The 22,109-nt window shown below is 54.0% G+C and overlaps 1 protein-coding gene and 1 non-coding gene across 2 annotated transcripts; both read right to left on the bottom strand.

Annotated features, from left to right (window-relative positions):
- Nucleotides 1-1,499: 1,499 nt before the first annotated feature.
- SLC6A7 (solute carrier family 6 member 7) lies at nt 1,500-22,020 on the bottom strand. Its single transcript, XM_040239597.1, has 14 exons — nt 21,901-22,020; nt 16,762-16,945; nt 14,975-15,106; nt 14,593-14,827; nt 12,796-12,934; nt 11,043-11,177; nt 10,044-10,147; nt 9,797-9,921; nt 8,994-9,106; nt 8,544-8,675; nt 7,984-8,083; nt 7,692-7,792; nt 6,949-7,116; nt 1,500-3,295 (listed from the first exon to the last, which is right to left on the bottom strand). Exons 1-14 carry the CDS (start codon nt 21,931-21,933, stop codon nt 3,086-3,088), a joined length of 1,911 nt encoding a protein of 636 aa, XP_040095531.1. The 5' UTR covers nt 21,934-22,020; the 3' UTR covers nt 1,500-3,085.
- LOC120864955 lies at nt 5,254-5,416 on the bottom strand. The gene has a single exon (XR_005721293.1). It is a non-coding gene; the product is annotated as a U1 spliceosomal RNA (small nuclear RNA).
- Nucleotides 22,021-22,109: the final 89 nt, after the last annotated feature.

Genomic DNA, 22,109 nt, shown 5'->3' on the forward strand with positions numbered 1-22,109 from the left:
CACCAGGCCCTCTTGTCTCTCTAACACTCACTAAGGGTCAGCTGCCACTTACTCTCCCACTCAAACCTACAGCTTTGCTCACCCAGGTTCTCTGCCCAAGTCCCTGTAGGCACTTGGGTTTGGCACCTGCTGGGACACTCTAGGATTCCAGGCTAGGGTTCTACTCCAGGCAGGGCCGATGTCTCCTCTCAGGTGAGCACTGTGCTGTCAGGGTTTCCTCCAGCTGTCGTCCCTGATCCCCAATCAGCTCCCACTGCAATCGGGGCCTAACTGGCATCTGGTATAAGGCAGGGAGATATGAAGTCAATATGGTGACCAGGATGGGAGTAGTGGGGACACGGTGTGGGCAGCAGAGGGAGCAGAAGTGTGGCATGGCAGGGAAGGCTGTGGGAGCAGCAGGAATGGGAAAAATAGGAAAGATTGGAAGATTGGGCCAGGGAGGACAGTCCAGGAGCTCCAGAGGCAAGGCAGTGAGCAGGGGAAGCAGAGGCAGGAGGAAGCAGGGCAGGTGAGTGAGGCTGGAGAGGCTGAAGCTGGTGGGGTTCTGTAGAAACCTAGAATCCTCCAAATGCAGACTTGGAATCTAGGAAAAGAAAAGCCTAAAGTCTTAGGATCCTCCATTCCTGACTCCCAGGACCCAGGCCTACAGCTCAGTCCTAGAGCCCAGGCTCAGTCCTAGATCAAGTCCAGAGCATGCTTCTTCCAGGCCCAGGGCAGCTCTGAGCAGGCTAGGCACCAGGGACTCTGTGAGCAAGGCTTGAGCCCACCCCCACCCCCAGAGTGTGGGAAGAAGCCTTCTGAATTGTGATGGCCATTCCTGCATCTTTTGCAAATTAGCAAACCCATCTCTCCCCCACCTAGAGCCCCAAAGGGGGGTGGGGCAGAGGGGGCTCTGACCCTTTGTTAGGGGAAATTTATTAATATCCAAAATATGCAGCAGCCCCTCCTCTCTACCCCAATCAAAGCCTTTGCAGACACCTGGGCCTCGCATTTGAAAGGCCCTGGGGCCCTTTTATATTGGCAAGGTCCTGCCAGATGGGGGTGGGTAGAACCAGGAAATTCTTCCAGCCTGGGAAACTCCTGGGTCCTCCCAGTCCCTCTCTTGGAGCTCTAGCTGCTACTGCAGGTAAGGCTGAGGAAGACCTGGGGAGGAAAGGAGGACAGCCAGCCAGGGAAAAGAAGAGGACTGGTGGGCCCTGGTTTGTCCCCAGCTCTGTCTGTCTCCACTGGGTAGCCTTGAGCAAGTCTCTACCCCTTGGTGGGCCTTGGTTTGTCCACATGTATAATGGGAGACTAAGTGGTCATTAAGGACCTTCCTTATCATCCTTCCTAAGCCCCACCCACCCACTCCTGCCTTGGACAAATCGCAAAGCTAGTGTAAGGCCAGGAGGGCCAGGAAAGGTGGCAGCTGAGCTTCAGTTTCCTTATCTGTCCACTGAGAACCAGGAAGTTCTGTGCTGCCCACCTTGGGGCTTTCACTGGCAAGGAGGCAAGGTAAGGAAGATGACTTCATTGGTGTTTATTAACAATAAGCCAACAGAACACAGATGAGTTGGGGAGACGGGAGAGAGAAAGAGCACAGAGGCTGGACAACCACTCTAGGCCGCCCTGCCCCACAGAGGATGCCATGTGCAGGGAAGCTGCTCAGGCATTTTCCCACCCCACCCTCACCCTTCAGGGAAGGAGGGACCCTAGGGCAGCCCCTCCCATGCCTGGGGATTGAAGATGCCAGAGTCTCTGGGTAACCTGTCTCCAGGTCACAGGCCTGGGGTGTCAGTTGCTCTCTGCCTCTACCCTCATGCCCATGCCCAGGGACCCGCGTGCTGAAGCAAAGTGGGCAGCTTTGGGACCAGACAGTCATGAGTGTGAACCAGCTCCAAGTCTCTTAGTTGCCTGGTGGTCCATAGCCAAGGTCAATTCCCCAGCAATGCCTGGAGCTGGTGGAGACAGTGAGGGCTGCCAGGACAAGGAAGAGGGGAGGAGAGGGGCCCTAGGTCCTGACTGACCCCTTGTCTCCACCTCTACAGGGCAGTTAAGGTGCCCCCTCCTCCAGTCTTAAGCGTGTCCACGGCTCCCCGCACAGGAGGAAATGGGCTCCAGTGAGGGAAGTTGTGGGGTCCTCCTCCTTCCCCTTCCCTCCACCCACTTAACACCCTAGCTTAGGCATTGGCCCCTGTGCTCTGTCCTCAACAGGCTTCCCACCTCCACCCTGCTCACTGAGCCAGAAGTATATATTCTATCTAAAGCACAGGATCATGCAAACGCCCTGCCTGCCCATGTCCCTGACTCCCCCACTCCCTCAGTCTTCATTCACACCTGAAACCTGTTGTAACCTGAAAACACTTGCTTCTCCCACCGTTCTCCCTTCTCACGTGCCCTTGGTCACTCCCTGGACTGCCTCCTGGCCCCATGGGAGGAAAACAGGGCCATATTCTAACCTCCATACCTTGGCTGGGTGAGCACCTTGGCCAGAGGCCCTCCCCACCCTGCCCTCCTCTTTTTCTCTCTCTCCCCAAATCTGCCCATCCTCCAGGGCCTCAGGCCCTACCTCCTTTAGAAAACTTGGCCTGCACCCGTGACCCCATGGGGATCTTTCTCTCACTTGACTTGCTAACCCTTGATGGGGCCTCATGAACCTTGGGACACCCAAGTGTCCCTGGCAGCTCAAGATTCCGGCTACACTGAAGTATATGGGGCAGGCTCCCTTAGGGAAAGAGAGGGGGCTGAGTCCTGAACAGAGATGAGAGGGTGGTGCCAGCTGCCATGTGAGAAAGGGAGCTTGCTGGTTAGGAGGCCTGGGGTCCGGCCCCCTCTGCCATGTGACCTTGAGTAAGTCCCTCCTCCTTGGCCTCAGTCTGTCTGTCTGTGAAGAAAGGGCTGAGCTGGCTCATCTCAGCTTTGAATGTCTGTGTGTGTGTAGGGAGCAGACAGAGGTTTTGGGAGAGGCAGAGTTCACAAGAAGGACTTGCTTTGGGGACCAGCATCACCATGGCAGCCTCCAACAGCCTCAGGCCTCTCAGCACCCCAGAGGGTGTGCAGCTCTCCTTGGGGGCCGGCAGGGCCTGATGTCTGCCTTCTTTCCGTCTCACATCATGGATTCCTCCTCCTCTGCAATCTCACGGTCTACTTCGATAGCCGTGTTCTCGAAGCTGGTGATGCCCCCATACTTGCGCATGTGCACCATCAATGGCTTGGGTGACTGGCTCCCGGCCAGCGTAGCCACATACATGCCTGTCCGGTTCTCCTCCAGTGATGGGCCCCAATCCATGGCCGGCCGGCTCGCCTGCTGAAGCCGCTGCAGCAAAGCAACCACAGGGGTAAGAACCAGGGCTGGTGGAGTGCTTCTTGCGGCTGAGCATTGGTAAAACCCTCACCAAGTCACCTGGATTAGTCTGCAAAAACCTGGGGAAAGGGAGGGGGTGCTGTCACTTCCCCAGAGGAGTGTCACATAAGTGGAGAGAATCCTGCCCTGCAGCTCACAAGTTGGGTGGGTGGTCTTTGGGCATGAAATTTAAGCTCTGCTTCCAGCGTCTGTACCTCAGGAACAGGATGCCTTCAAAGGATGGTTAGCAAGGCACTGAGATAAAGCTCTCAGCAGGGTGCTGGCAACAGAGTGAGGCCCAGTAAATGGTGGCTGCTGTTGTGGTTACATGGTAGGCAGTCTGGGAGTCCACTCTGGGTCCCTTTCCCTAGATGCTGAGTCTTGAAGAGCTGGGAGCTTTGGTGGGACACCCATGCCCTAGAAGGATAGAGACAGAAGGACCATGCCTCTTTCTCTTTTTTTTAGTCACAGTGGGTGGCATGTGGGATCTTAGTTCCTTGATCAGGGATTGAACCCACATCCCCTGCATTGGAAGCGTGGAGTCTTAACTGCTGAACCACTAGGGAAATCCCAGAGTGGCCATCTCTGACATTCTGCCTGTTTTACTCTGACCTTTCCCTCTCCCAGCCCAGTTTCCATGGAAGGAGGGAGCTGACTAAGATGATAACTAAGCCTGGACATTCTAGGGTTCCATCTTCCTCAAACCACATTTCCAGGCTCTCTGCCTGCCCTGCCAGGGAGAAAAGCCCCAGACTCTTCAGTGAAGAAAGACACCAACAGTAAGTGGAACCATGGGGTGTAGGTTCCAAGGGAGATAATGTATGTGAGCCCTGGGCTAAGGGCCTCGCACAGCCCCATACCCAAAGCATAGTGATGTCCATTTAAATGTGTTTATTGGAAGCATGTTACCCCACTGATCAAAAACCTGCCAAAAACTTGTCATCTCACTGGGAATGAAATCCAAAGTGCTCACCTGGCCTCCGCGTCTTGGCCCCTCTCTATCTTTGTGATGTTGGCTCCTGCCACACTCTCTCTACCAGCTCTGATGCAGTCTCAATGACCTCCTTGCTGGCCTCAAACATGCTAGCTCCTCCTGCCTCAGGGCCTTTGCACTGACTGTCCTTCTGCCTAGGATGCTCTCCCCTTAGACATCTTAACCTTGGCAATTTAGTCAGGTCTGTATCACCACCTCAGAGAGGTCTCCCGTAGTCACCCTGGCCTGAACTTCCTTCACTCTCTATTCCTGTATTCTGGCTTGGTTTTGTTTTTAAGTATTATACTTACCACTGCCTTCATATGTTTGTTTATTGTCTGTCTCCAGCATTTAAATACAAGCTCCTGAGTTTAAGGACTGAAATTTGTTTCCAGCTGCACTCTAGTGTCTAGACCAGGTTTCTCAACCCGAGAGCCCTGCTAACTGTGGTTAGAGAGGAGTTCTGCACACTGAACAGTGTGTAGCAGGATCCCTGACTTCCAGATGCCAATAGCATTCTTCCTCTAACCCTGCCCTCTCAGGACAATCAGAAAGTCTCTAGACATTACCCAGTGTCCCCTAAAGGCAAAATCACCCCTGATTTTGAGGCGATTTTGAACTGGCTTAGAACTGAGCCTCGTGCGTCCCAGCTCTGTGCTGAGGATGGGCTTATGTAATCCTTAGAGTATCCCTGTGGGAGGGTAGTATTATTACCTCCAGGCCCATAGATACTATCTGAAGGAATGGTTCTGAGACATTAGTTAAATTGGCCAAGGTCGCACAGGGGGGATGTGGTGGTGCTAGTGTTCGAACCCAGGCAGTCTTGACCGCATCCTGAACTTGAAAAATACCATGCTTTTCTGTGTCTCACAGTACTGACTATGTTGATGAGCTTTTTTTCTTCTCACAGCAACCCTATGGGCAGGTATCACTATACTTATTTTTTCCCCTTTTTTTCCTAGGGAGAGCGTGAACTCAGTCCCCCACTACCGCAAATTATGCAGTCGAGTTTTCTGCATTTGGGGAAATCACAGGGGTTAGCACATCTGGAGTGCGTTGGATGAACCACACCCTGGAAAACCACCTTCATGATCATGGCAAGTCCCCTGACAGGTAAGGACACTGCCCTCATTTTAAAGACAGAGAAAGCAAGGTTCAGAGAGGTGCACTCACTTGCTTAGGATCCCAAAGCTGGCAAGTGGCAGCCCCAGGACTCCTATCCTAGTGTGTCAGTGCTGGGAGCCCTGGTCTCTGAAGCTGGCACTCCTGAGCTGGACAGTGACTCCTCTGTGGGATTCACAGAGCCCCCAGTGCCCTGGCCCCTCTTCCTGACTGTGGATGGTGGTGGCAGCGGGACAGGAGGGAGTCAAAGCCAGGCTTGGGCACCATAAACTTCCTCCTTCTCTCCGCAGACACCCTGGCTCTCAATATGGAGACAAGTCTCCTTTAGCAGCACAGGTGGGGCTCCTGCTTCAGAGAGGGAAGGGGTTTGCCTCAAGTCACACAGCAGCTGGAGACAGAGCAGTGGCTGGACTCCAGGATGCCCCTGTGGTCCGTGCTATGTGACCACAGTCCACTTCTGCCAGGGAAGGGCTCTGAGCTTCTATTCAGAAACTGGAAGGTGGGATGAGGGACAGCCAAGGAACAGTGAAGGTGAACGAGCAGGGGGGCAGCAGTGTGCTGGTTAGCAGGCTGGGGAAGAGTGGAGGGGCATAGGAGTCCTGATTCCTAGCCAATTTCACTGTTACAGTTATTCCCACCCTTGTCAATTTCACGTTATCAACGATTTAACAACTGGCTCACAGTTTTCCTGAATATTTAACAGTTAGCTCTCATGAAGCAGTGGTGGTCGCTCCAGCACACTTCTGATGGTGGGCGTGTATGTGTGTGTGTCCCAAGGCTGTCTCTGGGCCCTAGCATGCTCACTCAGCCCTGCTCACTCTGACACCCTCTTGCCACCAGAGGACTCCCCGCCCACTGCCTCAGAAGCGGAGGACCCAGCATGCCGAGGGCACTTGAGGTTCAGAGGGGGTGGGTCTTCAGCAGCCATACAGCATCCCGGCACGTCCACTGACCCACAGAGGGCCCCTCCTCCCGTCTTCTGAGCCTGCAGAATCCCATGCCAAATGGCTTGTACTCTGTATGCTTCCTGGGTCTCCCCACAAAGCCTTGGCCATGGGCAGGGCTCCTGGTCACAGGAGGAGGGTGAAAGCTCATCCCTGGGGTCCCTCAATGTTGCTTCAGACCCGGAGTTCCACAGGAAAGCTAGCAACCCAAGTTCAAATTCTGACCCGTGCACAACTCACCATGGGACGGTGCGTAAACCCCTTGTCCTTTCAGGTTCCCCCATGACAGCGGAGCCTTGGCCAACATTGGTGGTCTCTGGATTGCGCCCCTTCCCTGCCAGAGGCCCCGCGTGGTATGAGGGGCCACAGAACAAGACTCTGGCCTCAGGGCCTGCTGCAGCCCAAGCCGATCTGAGCTGATTCACAACTCAGGCTACTGGTTAGGAAAAAAATGCTCTTCCCAGTTAAAAGCACCCTGCAGGCCCTGAAAAAGGTGTTGGAGCAGAGATTGTCTGCTCTAGAGGTTGGGCGCAGAGCAGGGCCATGGGGTTGGGGGCTGGGGGCAAGCAGGGGTGGGGCAGACTCACCTCCCAGAGCGAGCCCTCTTCTCGAAGCACGGCTACCAGCATGCCGGCTGGGATCATGAGGCAGGACAGCAGGCCCATCAGGATGCCCAGCAGCTCTGCCCAGGCTGGGAAGCGGTAGCTGCCATACTCTGAGGGCTGGTACTTGACGATGCTATACACCAGCAGGGCCTGCAGGTGGGGGCTCCCAGCATCACAGAGGGCCTCGGGCAGGCCCCAGGGCTTGGGATAGCCCAGGTTTGAGCTACTGTAAAGCCTGAGATAGCTCAGCCCAGGGCCATCCCAAGGCCTGAGAGAGCCCAGCCCAGAGCCACCCAGTCTCTGAGAAAGCCCAGTCTGAAGCTATACCAGAACCTGAGCTGGCCCATCTTTGGAGCCTTTGCAAGTCCTGAGACAGCCCTGTCCAGAGCTGACCCAGTGCCAAAGCCTGAGATGGCCTATCCCTGAGCTGCTCCAAATCCAAGGCTAAGAAGCACAGCCTCACCACCCCAGCCCTAAAGCTCTGAAGCCTAAGAAAGCCCCACTCATTCTGCCAGTCAAATGCAGGGCCAGGCCCAGCACAGCTACAAAAGCTGGGGACACCACGGGAGAGGGGAGTAGACTGGGATCCTGGTACTCACTCTATCCTCTAGCCCTGACAGAGGTCCACTGAGGGCCAGGGCAGTCCTCCCAGACTGAATGCCCAGAAGGGCCCTGCTCTCACCCCTAAGCCTCCAGCCAGCAGCCCTCCCTTCCATCCTGGTTACCAGGAGCGTGGCTGGGGACAGGAACAGCCAGCAGGCCCTGAAGTAGAAGCCCGGCTTGAAGCCCAGCATCATGTGGATGTCCCGGCAGAACCTCTGGATGCCTGCACGGGGAAAGGAAGGGAATGGTCCCACCCACAGCCTCACAAGCACCATCAGCCCCTCCTCCACCCCAGTTGCCCCCACTGGAAACCCTGGCCCTTGGGACCAGAGACCCAGTGCAGGGGGGCTCCAGGGTAGACTCCCATTCTCCCACAGCGGGGAGCCTGACTCCGCCTCCCACAGCCCCTCTCACCATACACCCGGGTGACGGCGAGGCACGTGGTGATCACCACCACCATCAGCCCGAAGCTGGCGCTGTAGTCGTCCAGAAGGACCAGCCAGTACATGCCCCCCTGGAACACAAGTCACAGCTCTGGAGTGCCCTCATCCCAGCCTCGATCCCCAATGCTGCCCCTTCTCCAGGCAGGAAGTGAGCTGGGAGCAAGCAGGCCAGCAGGGAGGGCAAGATGATAAAGTGTGACTGCTGTCTGCCTGCGAGCCCTCTATACACACCATCCGATTTGAGTCTCACAAGCCGATAGCCCATATGTAGACCCCACTTTATCAGTGGGAAAACAGACTCAGGAAGGTGAAGCCACTGTCCTGAGGTCACTCATTAGTGCAGGAATAAGGCTTGAAGACTTTTTAGACTCTAAAATCAGAACTCTGGGTCATAGGACAAGCGACTAGCTTCCTCCCACAGAGGAAGAAGCAGGTAGCTTGGGGCATGTTTGGCCTGGCCACAGACAGTGCTGCAGGTGTATGCCCCAGCCTTGCCCACCAGCTGTCTGCCCACCCCACAGCACCACTCACATCCGTCGTGAGGACCAGCCCCATCAGGTACATGGCCACGCAGATGAGCCCCGAGAACACAGCCTTCTTGGGCCGAAGGTAGTATGGGAACTCGTCCGTAACAGCTGTCACAATGGTCTCCAAGAAGGCAAACTGGGGGGAGAAGGGGACTCAGAGTTCTGCCCCCATCACACACATACAAACACACACAGAGAGGTCCATCCCACAGATGCAGATACACACAAACACACACATATCATATGCACATCACACATATCATACATACAGAAACATCATGTGAAGACATACACAGATACACAGGCATACATCTCACACTGGACAGATACACACAAACATAGATGCACCTACAGACAGAGACACCCCCATCACACACGGATAACACATGCAGCGAGACACACACACACCGCAGACACGGACCACAAGGCACGCCCACTGGCATGGGCAGCTCACCTGGCTGTCCAAGCCGAGAGTCAGCAGCATGAAGAAGAACAGGAAGGACCAGAAGGGTGACAGAGGCAGCATGGTCATGGCCTGCGGGTAGACGACAAAGGCCAGGCCAGGGCCTGGGCCGAGGGCACACGGAGTCAGCAGCCTGGGGAACGTGGGGCCCCACACGTGTACTTAAACACACATGATTACTACTTACACCCACTTGCGCCAAACCCAGAGATGTACACTCACTACACACTTCCAACACTTTCTTAACTCCTAACACACAGGCCAGCACACTGTCCGTGCTCCATAAACACAGGTTGATTTAAAAAATGAATTAATAGTACATGAGTAAACACAAGACCAAATATAACCCTCATTTGAATACGCTTACGTACACAATCATTTGCACGAACAGTTCCACGTACACACACACACTCAGATACTCCCATTGGCGTAAGACACTGATTCACAACATCATCCAAACCCTCAATGCACTTACACAGGCATCTCCATACAGGATGTGACTCATCTGGACAAGCAAGGCAAGCTCCTGAGATGTGACAAAACACGACAGTCTCCTCCAGAAAGCCACTTCTCTCCAGACACAGGTTGATACATATTCATTTGCACACCCATCCTTTTGCCCTTGAACACTCAGAAAACAGCTCAAACACACTCATTTGCATGCATGCTATGCATGTACACACACACACACCATACCCATCCTGATTGTCAGTATAGTCCACATATATGCTCACTTGCCCAGCCCAGCTGTGCCCGATGCACCCTCCACCCACCAGGGCCAGGCAGCCGCCCACCTGCTTTGGCTACTTGGTCCACAGGTACACCCAGCTCCTGAGACATGTAGCCCAGCACGGAGAAGATGGCAAAGCCAGCCAAGATGCTGGTGATGGCGTTGCCCAGGGTGACAATGAAGGTGTCTCTGCCAGGAGAAGTCCAGGCACAGGCCAGGGTGAGTGGCCTCCATCCTCACCCACAAGGCCCTCCCCGGTGAGCCACTCTCCTACCCACTCCAGCTGCCGGGGTCCGGGAGGCAGCACTGACCTATAGATATTCTGGTGAAATGTGTTGTAGGAGGCAAAGGTGAGGAGCCCTCCGAAGCCCACACCCAAGGAGTAGAAGATTTGAAGAGCAGCTTCGATCCACACCTGTGGCAGGGAAGGATGCAGAGGGAGGGCAGAGAGGAGAGGTTGGCACATTGTGGTGCCCAGAGAGGGAAGGAGGTAGGGCAAGAGCTGGTTGACAGGCCCAGGGATGCTGTGATGAAGGACCTGGCTAATGAGTGACAGCACCTGGGAGCAAGGCCCGCTCTAACACTGCAGGACTTGGTCAAGTTCCTTCCTCTCTCTGGGCCTCAGTTTCCCCATCTAGGATCTAGAAGATACTCTCTAAGCTTGGTCCAGTTCTGAAGAAAGTAGTGCCTTGTATAAATTTTCAGTAGATGTATACTGACAATCAGCCCCTGTAACCCTTTTACTGCCTCCCTAGAGTTGGAGGAACCTGGATTTGAATCCCAGTCCCCCCACTTTCGAGCTGTGTAGACTCTTCAGGCCAGTTACCTCTCCGGCCCTCATGTCCCCCGTCTGTACTGAGGGGATAGGAATGGTACCTGCCTCATAGGCTGGTGGTAAGGATCACATGACTACATTATGCACAATGCTAGAGCAAGGGGCAGGCATAGTCATCCACCCACAAGTAAGAATGCTACCTGTCAGGACCATTTTTCTATTATTATTACTAATATTGTCCTTGGGTTTTACAGTCAGGTCTGGGAGGAAATCCCAACTCTGCTGCTCCCTAGCTGTGTGACCTGCTAATTCTTTTGGGCCTCAGTTTCTTCATCTGTAAAATGGGAGAATAATGTCTACTTCATAGGATCGCATATAATAATAAAGGGAAAAGACACACAGTGCCAAGCACGATGTCTGGTACAGGGGATTCACCATGTGGAAGATCCTCCCCCCCACTCCCTTTCCTTAGGGAGTCTTCTTTCCACTCCCTAGCTTGACCTCTCGCTTTACATGCTGGCCTTGAGGGTCTCACCTTGGAAGACAACAGGTGGTGGAACTGAGGGGTGAGATAGAACTGGATGCCCTTCCAGGCCCCAGGGAGGGTGACTCCACGGACCAGCAGCATGAGCAGGATGAGGTAGGGGAACGTGGCTGTGAAATACACCACCTGAGAGACAGTAAATGGGGACAGAAGGGGTGACCTTCTCTCTTCTCTCCTCCTCTCAGAAACCCCCATCTTACTGACTCACCTCCCCAACCTTCAGGTAGCCCAAGTTAGAAACAGCCACCATCTGTGATGCTCTCTTTCCTTCCCTCACTCCCACCACACATCACTGCTTCCCAGAGCTATTCCCACCCATCCACTCTCTCCAGCCCTGCGCCCTGGTCCAGGCCCCCCCACTCCTCCCCTCCCCTCACACAAACCCAGCCTGCATGGTCATCAGACATTGGACATGCCCAAACTCTCCTCTGTCCTGTCTCCACCTGTTTCCAAACCTCCAGCTTCACCCTCAGCAAACACCATCAAGTCCTAAGCCCCTCACTGCCTTGGCTTGCACCACGATGACCTCCCCTGGCTTTCTAGTGGTCTCCATGCTTTCTAACCTTTCTTTTAATAGTTCTTTTCCTCATGGACAACATCTCAGCACTTTGCAGAGAGATAAGTTCTAATTTATAAATGATTGAGTAAACCACTCAGAAGGTTTCCAACTCCTAAAACAGCTCTTTGGCCCTTCCTACCCTCCATAAGCTACAGTGGGCTTTGTCTTCCCAGCTTCTAGCTGGTCTTTTTCGCATAACAGTTGCCTGACTTTTCCACCTGGGGCTGTTTCAATTTCCAGCTCCAGGCCCAGCCAAGTAGAGCACTCCACCCTTCTGCCCAGGGTGACTGGTCCAGAGATGAGTCTAAGACCCACCTATCCAGTGAGACTCAATTCTAGGATTTTTGAAACCTAGGGCAAGGGAGATAGCACCCCACTCCAGTACTCTTGCCTGGAAAATCCCATGGAAGGAGGAGCCTGGTAGGCTGCAGTCCATGGGGTCACTAAGAGTCGGGCACGACTGAGCGACTTCCCTTTCACTTTTCACTTTCATGCATTGGAGAAGGAAATGGCAACCCACTCCAGTATTCTTGCCTGGAGAATCCCAGGGACAGAGGAGCCTAGTGGGCTGCCATCTATGGGGTCACACAGAGTCGAACACGACTGAAGCGACTTAGCAGCAGCAGCAGCAGGGCAAGGGAGAACACTAAGTAGGAAAGATGTATGCCTGGTGTTGCTAGGGGCAACCTCATGAAGAATGAAGCCTGAGAAGTCAATCTGGAGGAAAGCATTGCTGAGAGACCAAGAGAACAACATTCCTGATCTGAACCGCTAGATCCAGCTGTACCTGAAGCAGACCCTCTGGACTTTCCAACTGAGTGTAATAACTGGCTTCTAGTCCTTGCATTTCAAAGAGCTGTGACTCATGCGCACCCTCCAGGCATTCAACAAACACTTGCTGAGCTTCTCCAAAGTGCCAAGCACTAGATTAGGATACAAGCTTGAATAACAGATAGGTCCTGCCCTTGGCATGTTTCTAGTCTAGTGAGCCAGCTTGGCCGCCATCCAGCCCCGTCTCCACATCTTTCTTCAGGCAGCGCCTTCCCCCTCCCCTCAATGTCCTCTCCCTTCCCCTCTTCCCAGTTGAAGTCCAGCCATCCTCTCAGGCTCGGTCCACACCCTGCCTCCTCCAGGAAGCCTTCGCCCTTCCCAGCCTCTCAGGCCTCCAGGGCCTCCCAGCTTCACCTTGCCCGAGGACTTCACACCCTTGAGGATACAGAGGTACACGATGACCCAGGCGAGCAGCAGGCAAAGGCAGAGGTTCCAGCGGATATGCCCGGGACTTCCGATGCCCTGGCTTCCTTGGATGTGGAGGACATAGCGGCTGTGGGAGACAAGGCTTGAATGTCCTCTGGTCCACTTGCCATGCTCCACAGACATGGAGTGAAGCTGTGGCCGGCCCGCAAGGCTATCCTAGCTATTCTCTGATTCCTCTCCGTCCTTCTCTGAGCAGCTCTGCGCCCAGGAGCTGGGCCTCTAGAGACAATGTCACCCAGGCTCCTTCCTTGTCAGTCTCCACATGGGTCTGGCCAATGGGAGGCAACAGCTGGAGACTGGATGATGGGTTAGGGTATTTGCACACTTGCGTGTATACATGTGTAAGCATGCACGCCCGCACACCATCAGAGGCTCTGGCTGTGACTCCCTTTTCTACAGCACAGCACTGGCTAGGTGGCCCTTCCTCTGAGGCTTTCGATCTCCCCTGATTCTGATAACACTGCCTCCTTGCCTCAGGGGCGGTATGACTGTCCCTCTTGCTAGTCCCTGGTGCCTCACATTTCCATGTAGATCCCCGCACCTCTGTGAAGTCCCTCCACTCACCCAACTCCCTTCAGTGAAGCCCTGTGACAGTGCCATCTGCTTCCTGCCTGCTCCCCAAGTGATGTAGCAGGCCACAGCATTGCCATGGAGACCCTAGGCAGCTGCCAGTGACCATGTCATGTTCTTTGGCTTTTAGTTGCAGACCCGAGCCTGTCCTTCCCCACTGGTCAGACATATTCCTCAGCAGGTGCAGACACTTTAGATTCATTTCAAGTGGACAAATGAATGAACTATGTAATAAATGCAGGTTGGAGGCTAAAACATTTAAAAACATGGGGCTCATTTGGGAGAAAACTCCTAAGAGAGTAGCCTTTTGCAGGCAAAGGGTTATGGTTATCTGGTCTGTGTCCTCTGGTCAGCCAATGGTCCCTACCTAGGAACAAGGCTAGTTTGGAATGTTCCAGAACAGGATCAAGCATCAGGAGGCCTTGATTCTAGTACTGCCTCTGCCAGTAAGTACTGAGCAAGCCTCCGGGCCTTGTTTTCTCAGCTATAAAGTGGGACTTTGGGACAGGCCAGTGGGCAGTGATACCCTTCTGACCCCCACCACTCAAAGGGGCTCGTGATGTGGCTGGTTCTGAGTTAACTGTGTCATCATCAAGCAACCCTTTACTCTCCTAGAGTCTCCTCTCTCCTGTTAGACTAACCCGAGATGGTCCTGTTTGACCATGGTGTCTGCTAAGTGTTTTGCCTACTAATATAGTCGGTGCTCAATAAACACAGATTGAATAAATAAACGAGTGACTGACTGCTACCATCCTATGAAGCAGGGACTCTTACTACCCCTTGTAGAGAAGGAAACTGAGCCTCCAGATGTTGACAATGACTGTTATCATCAACATCATTACTATCAGCTAGCATTTATTGAGCACTCACTATCCACCAGGCTGAGCAGCACAATTTATATGGTTTCTTTCCTTTAATCCTCACAGTAGCCTTCAGATACTATCACACCTGATTCAAAGATAAAGCATCACAAACCAAATAAATTGTTCAAGGCCACACAGCTGGTCAGGTGAAGAACTGGGGTTAGAACTCAGAGTCCATCCAACACAGCACCTGAACTCAGCCTTTGAGGCGCATGTAGAGCCCCATAGGAGCACGGGCACAGTGCTGCCCCCTGTCCCTCCCTGACTGCTGCTGGGCCAGCAGGGGCCTGACCTCCAGTACTCCTCGCTGGGGCTGACAGTGCTGGTGAGGTTGAGGGGCAGGGCCCCGTTGCCGTCCTTGGAGCCTCTGTGCTCGAGACAGAGGTCCGTGTTCCACCAGTTGCCACAGTGTTCCCAGGGCAGGTTGCTGGTGAGGGAGGCGAAGAGGTAGAAGAGGACATAGGCGATAATCATGTTGTAGTAGATGGCCACGAGGCCCACGATGAGCAGCATGGCCGCGCCGGCACCTGGGGGGGGAGGGGCGGCCTTCAGGCCAAGGAAGCCATCCCCTTTCTAGATTTCACCTCCCTCTCTGCCTAAAGGACAGAGAGTAGGGGGCAACCTCCCTGCCTCCCTCAGGCTTTCAACACCGCCCACCGACCCCAAGGCCTCACCTTTGAAGAGGGGGCTGATTTTCCAGACGGCCAGGGGTCCCAGACTGGAGAACTGGCCCAGAGACAGCTCAAGGAAGAAGAGGGGGATGCCGCAGATGGCCAGCATGAGGAAGTAGGGGACGAGGAAGGCGCCTGCAAGGAGGAGGGAGGGAGGGGAAGGTATAGGGATGGGAGGTCAGCTCCCCTTAAAGCCTAGCTCTAGCCCCACCCCCTCCCATGACTGGCAGACACCTTCACTTCTCACGTGGGGCTAGGCACTGCGGGACTGTCTTCTTTTCTGCCAGGAGATCACTGAGGGCCAAGTGGACATATGGGATTTACTTACCTCTGTAGCCCTAGTGCCCAGGCCAGGACTAGGCTCAGACAGACATTGAGTGAATGAATGAACAAATGACTGAGTGAATGAATGCACTCCGTGCCAGATAAAGCACAAACTCCTCAGGACAGAAATCGATGACCTTTAGAGTCTGCCTCCTGTCTACCTGCTCCTCCCCTCCTCCCAGTGCCGCCTCAGATGCTTGTGGCTGCCACCTGTGGTCGCCTGTGCCCAGCATCCCTCTTCCTCTTCTTCTCATATTGGCAGCTAACTCCTTTACAGGACTGCCCACCACCATATGGCTCTGGAAGGGCTGCCAGTCACACCAGCCAAACCCTGCCCACCCTTCCTGGGCACATATCCCAAGGCAGGCCAATTAGAGACCTTCCCTGTAATCCAACATAGATTCATTCAGAGGGAACAGTTCTGAGGATGAAGTCATTCCATAGTTGTCTTTGGCCACCCCCGACACACCTGTAGGGAGGAAGTCTGATCCAGGGAAAATGAGGTCAGCACACAGAGAGAAAAAGCCTCGGGAACCAGGGAGAGGGAGGGCAGAGACCACTGTGGACATCCCCGAGTTCCCGGAGCTTCAGAGGCTAGCACTCATCCCATACTTCCCCGTCATCCCAATTCATCTGTCCTCGCTTCATCTAGTTTTCCTTGCATTTCTGTCGCTCTGCCAACATGTGCTTCTTTAAGGAGTTTGGTAGAGACAGGAGGAGACACGGAGTGCTGGCAGGAACAGATTGGCTCCGGAGATGATAACCCTGGGGTGGAACGTTGGGTCGCCAGCGTGTGACCTTGGGCAAGGAACCTGGCCTCTCCAAGCACAGTTGCCTCATCAAAACAACAGTGCCCACCCAGGTGGTTGTCATCAGGGTTAAGTGAGGCAGGCCTGGGGCCTGGCAGATGGTGAGTGCTCAACCCCAGCTATTGGTGATGAGACTTAGAATAGCCACTTGATGAAGAAGCAGGGACAGAGAATTTAAGATGGAAAAGATGTTGTATTTGCAGCTTGAAAGGAAGGAACCAAGAGGCAAAGCTAGACTGAAGATTTAAGAACCCAGGAGTAACTGATTGATGGAGTGAGGTTCCAAGGGAGGTGAGGTGGGAGAGGAAGGGATGCAGAGAATACCGAGAGCGCAGTAACCACTGACAGGCAGATACAGCTCTTTATCACAAAGCGGAGGCAGCCCCTTCTGCCCATCACTCAGGGCCCAGGAAGTGCCAAGGCTTAGGGAGAGAACTGAGTGAGTATCTACCCTGGGGATGAGAGGGGAAGGAAGAGACTGAGAGAGGAAAAGTGATGAGGCCGGGTGAGCGCCTACTTCCAGCCCAGGTCACCGCTTTCAACTAATCAGCCCAGGGTCACATAGGGGACAGTGGCCAAGGTCACTTAAAACCTCACTCCACCCTGAGCCTTGGTCCACTGGCCTCGACACGCCTCATGCAGGCATCGGGCTCATACCTCCTCCATTGGTATAGGCTCGATAGGGAAAACGCCAGACGTTCCCCAGGCCGACACAGTAGCCGATGCAGGACAGCAGGAAGTCCAGCTTGCCTGTCCAGTTCCCCCGGTCTGCGGCAAAGTCCACGTCCAGGTCTACATCGCCCTGGTCGCTTGGGGTCATTAGCAGGTCTGGGGTGACAGGCTGCCAGGGAGAGACAGCAAAGAGGTGAGACAGAAAGGCGAGGCCAGGTTGAACTGGGACCCTCACCCCCACCCTCATCTTGAATAAGAATATGAACTCAAACAGGGCTAATTGCAAAGAACTCTATTGGTTCAGACAATCAACTGCTCTCACTGTTACCCTGGGCTGACACGTTAGCCCAGGAGCTAATGTTAGCCGAGCAGCTCCACGGCAGGAGCTCCTCAAGATTTCAGGTGACTACAAACTTTTGAGAGCATCAGGGTGGCTCTGGCACTAAGAAAGCCACCTTAATCTTAGTTTGGCTAACACAGAGGTGAAATCAAGTGATGTTCCTATTTTGATGATGATCTTAATAACAGTTACCATGTGTGAGCACTTATCATGCACTCACTGTGTGAAACATTTTACTGACATTACCTGATTTCATTCCCAAAACAATTCTGAGAGCTAGGTACAAACAGAGGTACTTGCATACGCATACTCAATTGTGTCCAACTCTTTTCGACACCATGGACTGTAGTCTGCCAGGCTCCTCTGTCCATGGAGATTCTCCAGGCAACAATACTGAGTGGGTTGCTATTTCCTCCTCCAGGGGATCTTCCCCACGCAGGGACTGAACCTGTGTCTCCTGCATTGGTAGGCTGATTCTTTACCACTGAGCCACCTGGGAATCTCTGAGAGCTAAGTATTCATCAAAGGGAAACTGAGGCTCAAAGAGGTATCAATGACACATCCAGAGCTTTTACAAGGCTGACTAGTGGGAGAACTAGGTCTCCAGTCCAGGCTTCCTAATGCTGAGGCCCAGATCTTCAATCACCCAGTGCCAAGTTCCGCTACTCCATTCTGAGCACCATATTTTAAGAACAATACCAGCAGTTTGGAGCATGTGCACAAAAGCAGGTGGCTGGACTGGAGCATGTTCAGGAAAAGCAGTTACAGGAGGACAAGAGGAAGAAGCGGGGCCCTTAGCATAGAAAGGATGGGGCATGGAGGGAACGTGGGCTCCCTTGGGTTTAGATGTATGCTGTGTGGCTCAAAGAGGCCTGCTGAGGACTGTGAATTTTAGTTCTGAAGCAGGAAGAAGCTACTGAAGCCCCAGTCTGTCTAAGGAAGTTGTGACCTTCCTGTCTCCGGAGGAGAGATGCTCGCACAGAGGGGAATGGAAACCAGCTGTCCCTAAGATCCCCTCCCATAATTTGAGGAGGGTGGAGAAGTTCACTGGGCATCCTCCCTTTAGGCTGGGGCTGGGAGATGGAGGCCCTCCTCAGGGTGCTTGGAATCCTGGCCTAAGGGATGTTGAGGTAGTGTGTCCGTGAGTTGTCTGGGCTTTGGACCCAGAAGGAAGCCCAAAGTCCCCAGGATGACTGTCTAAAATTCACACAGCAGCTCCCAGAAGTGCCTCTGGGAGCAGGGCAGGAGAAAAGGGGCAGCTAGACCTTTTCTGCTTGACTCTGAAAGCCATGTCCCATGTAGAGGAGAACAGAGCTGCAAAGAAGGCAGGTTATCAAATAGTGTCATGGTTTTCAGAGAGGAAAAAGGACCTCCTGCCTCCTGCCAAGGAACAACCATGAGAAACTGTGATTCCACTAGACTGGACATCAGGAGATGACGATTCTCACCCCCGGTCTGTGCCCATTCACTATGCAACCTTAGGAAAGACTCTTCTGAGCCTTAATTTCCCCATATGGACACTGAGGAGATTTCCAAAAACAAATCACTTGAAATGTTTGTAGATGTTTGAGGGAACAAGGGATTTTTTAATCAAAAAAGTTTAGGGAAAGCTGGGTTATCACAAGGTAAAACAGGTTTCTTTGTTGCAGGACTTGTCATATCCTTTAATGGGCCACTGTGCACTGTGACTCTCCAAGTAGGGTCTAGAACAGACAAATATCCTCCAATTCTACTTAAGAAAAGGGTTTCAAGGAGCTAGCATGCCAGGATATACTTGGCAGAAATGCAGATCTAGATAATCTTTAGTTAGTAGTCTTCTGGCTCTGATGGTCTGTGAGGCAAGATTCACCAAGGAGACTTCACTGCAGTGGTCACGAATCAGATCAGGTCCAAGCACAGGGACTCAGCAAACAGCTCTACCCAACTGGTCTTATCTCCTAAAATTGCCCTTCCTGGCACCAGCCCAAGGAGGTGTCTACATACACATCAGGTGACAGAGGACACTTTGCTGGTGACTTGTCATCTGACAAGTGCTAGGATGAGGATGGTGAAAGGAGGGTCCAGGTGTCACAGGACTGGAAGTTTCTGGCTGCGGTGGCAGAAATGTGGTAACAGCATTGGGCCCTCAGTGATAGCGACAGCTGTGGCGGTGATCCCGCCTGAGGCTGGCTATCGGCCAGAGGGGCAGTGGTGATGGGGGCAGCCTAGCATGATTGTGGGTGATGGTGACAATGAGGAAGAGCATGAAAAAGCTGCTTTTCAAGTAACGGGGCTCTAAGGGTTGAAACCAGTATGTTGCTGGGAATTTCTTAGCTGTGATCTCAGACATGCTGGGGTAAAGGTAGCAGCAGCTCCCAGACCTGTATGAAACCCACCTCTTCCCTCTGATTCCCCTTTCCCTCTCCAGCTGAATGGGTTTCAGCCCTCTGGAGCCACTCCCTCCCAGGTGAACTCTAAGAGGGATAGGGTAGCAGCCATTGACACTGGCCCCTGGTATTGGATGGGGAGGCAGGCCTGACACCCTGTGACTTCCCAGTCCCATTCAGGCCAGCTGGCAGGAGGGCCCGATAATGAGGTTCCTCTGATCCCTCCTGAGAAGCTGCTGCCCTTTCTGTGTTCACAGAGCGGTCCTGGCTCTCTGTTTCCATGGTGACAAGAGTTTCAAGAGCAGGATGCTGTCAGCTCCTCCCCCAGTCAGAGGGAAACCTGCTTCTGCTCCAGGGACAGAGGATGGGGTCCTCCAAAGCTGAGCCAATCCAAAACCCATGTGGTACCTCCATCCCAACCATGGGGTAGATCCCAGGGGGCTGGCACAGCAAGGATGGAACTAACTGAGAGACAGGAAAGCAACCAAATCAATGGGGCAGGCTGGAAGCTTAATGAGCAGCTTCACATGTCTGCCTGAATGTGAGGCTGCCACCCCTGATCCCCCCACTCCCCACCCAGAGTCACAGAGGAACACAAATCTGAGCTTGCCAGATCCGCACCCCTCTTTTAGGGACCAGCAAATGTAGTCACCAGCAGCAGCAGGTCTGGGAGGGGAGGATTTCCCAAGCCAAGGCTCTCATACCTTCTTCAGGATGAGAGAGACAATAGGAATTTGGAGTCTGACTTCATCATTGTACAGACGAGGAAATGAGTTTCAGAGGAGAAGAGGTGAGCTCAAGGTCAAATGGTAAATTAAGGGCAGAGCAAAGCCAGGACCCAGACCCCTGACTCTCAGTTGTATGCTCCTCTCTGAACAACACCATTCCTTTGCCACACTTGGTACTTCATCACTCCCTGCCCCCTTCTCTTCAAGACCAAGAGAGGGACCCTGAGGCCAAGGGCTCCACCCCTGCCCTGTTGGTTTTAGGTTGCTCAGTTTAACCTTCAGGAAAGCAGTAAGTTGCACCCCTCTGTGCCTCAGTTTCCTTGTCTATAAATGGGGGATAATAAGACCCAGCTCCCAGAATTGTTGGAGAATTACTTGAGATAAGGTTTCACACAACATGGATATTTACATAATGAGTGGCCTTGTGCCAGTGAGGGGTGGGGGCTCTTGTGAGGAGGGAGAGGAAGGAGGAGAGAGTAGGATGGAAAAGAACAGCGGCTGGACTTAAGACGCAAAAGATCCACAAATGACCCTAACAAGTCACTCATGTCAGTAAATAAAAAGAACCCATTTATCACAGTAGTTCCACACTCAGCTGCTCCAGGGCAGAGAGCTTGAATGAGTGCATGTTGGGGGTGAGGGTGTGGCTTGTGGGAGAGGGGACAGTCAACATACCAGCTGCTGTGAGTTCATGGTATCCCCCCACCCCAGGACTGGGGGGGCCTGCTTTGGTGCCCCTCACTTGGGACCAGCGATGGTCCAGGTTAGACAACATACTTGCCCAAAGTCACCGGGTAAGCGGCATTTGCAGAAATACTACCCATGACTTTGGACTTCTTGGTTAATACTGGTACTTTTAAGCCCAAAGCCAGAAACTTCCCCCAAGACTCTCCCTTCTTATGCACTTGCAACTTGGTTGGGAGGTCCAACCCCAAGGACAAGGTGGGGAGGGGCTGAGTTCCGTGTCTAGGAATACAGAGACCTGGCCTCCTCTCTCATGCCAGCTTCCACCCCACCTCCTGAGCTGTGGGGTCTTGCATTTCTTCCCTCCTTGCCTTTGCCTCCCTTGTGTCCTGCTGAGGGGCAGCCTGGGGTCTTAGCAGGGAAGCTAAAGCTGCCAGGAGAACGAAGCCAGTGGCGAGGAAGGAGGTGGTGGGCGCTGCAGGGGCAGAAGCACCTGCAGGAAACCAGAGTGCCCCTGCTGGCTCCCTGAGGCTGCTTCAGTGTAGAGTGCACAGATAAGGACCTGGTCCAAGCCCCCACCCCCATTAACCCAGCTCAGGGCTGTCTCAGTTATTCCAGCATCCCCCACTCCCCTAATTAGCTCCTGGGGGAAAGGGATGCAGGTACTGGGGAGGGGCGCGTGCCTAGCCCCAGCACCCCTACCTCCCGCCTCCTGTGGCTGCAGACACCTGTTTGCAGAACTTGGCCCAATGAACCCTAGCCTCTCCCCGCCTCCCCTCCCCCACTTCCGCCGTCACACTGCATCCGGACCCCCAGATGGGGAAGGCCACCCCCCCCCCTACCCCGCGCAGACCGTGACCCCGCCCCTCCCTGCGATCCAGCTCAGCCGGCCTCCTCGAGAGCCCTGAGCCAAGTGTAGGTGTCCTCGCCAACCCTCCCAGGGGGCTCGAGAGGGGGCCGGCTCCTGCACCCCTCCCTCAGGTGCGTCCCTGCCCTCGTGCCCTACCTTGCGAAGGTGAGCTCCCTGGAGCTTCTTCATCTTGGAAGGCAGGTCGCTAGGGCTTCCCGGCTTGGCTTTTCCTGAGCGCAGAGAGCGGGCGAGGGAGCAAGAGATCGTGTCGCTGGCCGGCTGCCGCGCCTTGGCCTCCGCGACTCCCGCACACCGGCTGGGGGGCCGCGGGCGCAGGCGCTGCCGTCTGCTACGGGCGTGGGGCG

The sequence above is a fragment of the Oryx dammah genome, unplaced genomic scaffold (genome assembly GCF_014754425.2).
Source record: "Oryx dammah isolate SB20612 unplaced genomic scaffold, SCBI_Odam_1.1 HiC_scaffold_5, whole genome shotgun sequence".
NCBI classification, from domain to species: domain Eukaryota; kingdom Metazoa; phylum Chordata; class Mammalia; order Artiodactyla; family Bovidae; genus Oryx; species Oryx dammah.

Excerpts from the sequence above, each read along its gene's own strand:
- SLC6A7 (XM_040239597.1), bottom strand. The coding sequence starts at position 21,933 with ATGAAGAAGCTCCAGGGAGCTCACCTTCGCAAG. Across the intron at positions 14,828-14,974 it reads AATCAGCCCCCTCTTCAAAG|GTGCCGGCGCGGCCATGCTG; the intron begins GTGAGGCCTTGG and ends CTCCCCCCCCAG. Across the intron at positions 3,296-6,948 it reads AAGAGGGCTCGCTCTGGGAG|CGGCTTCAGCAGGCGAGCCG; the intron begins GTGAGTCTGCCC and ends GCTTTGCTGCAG.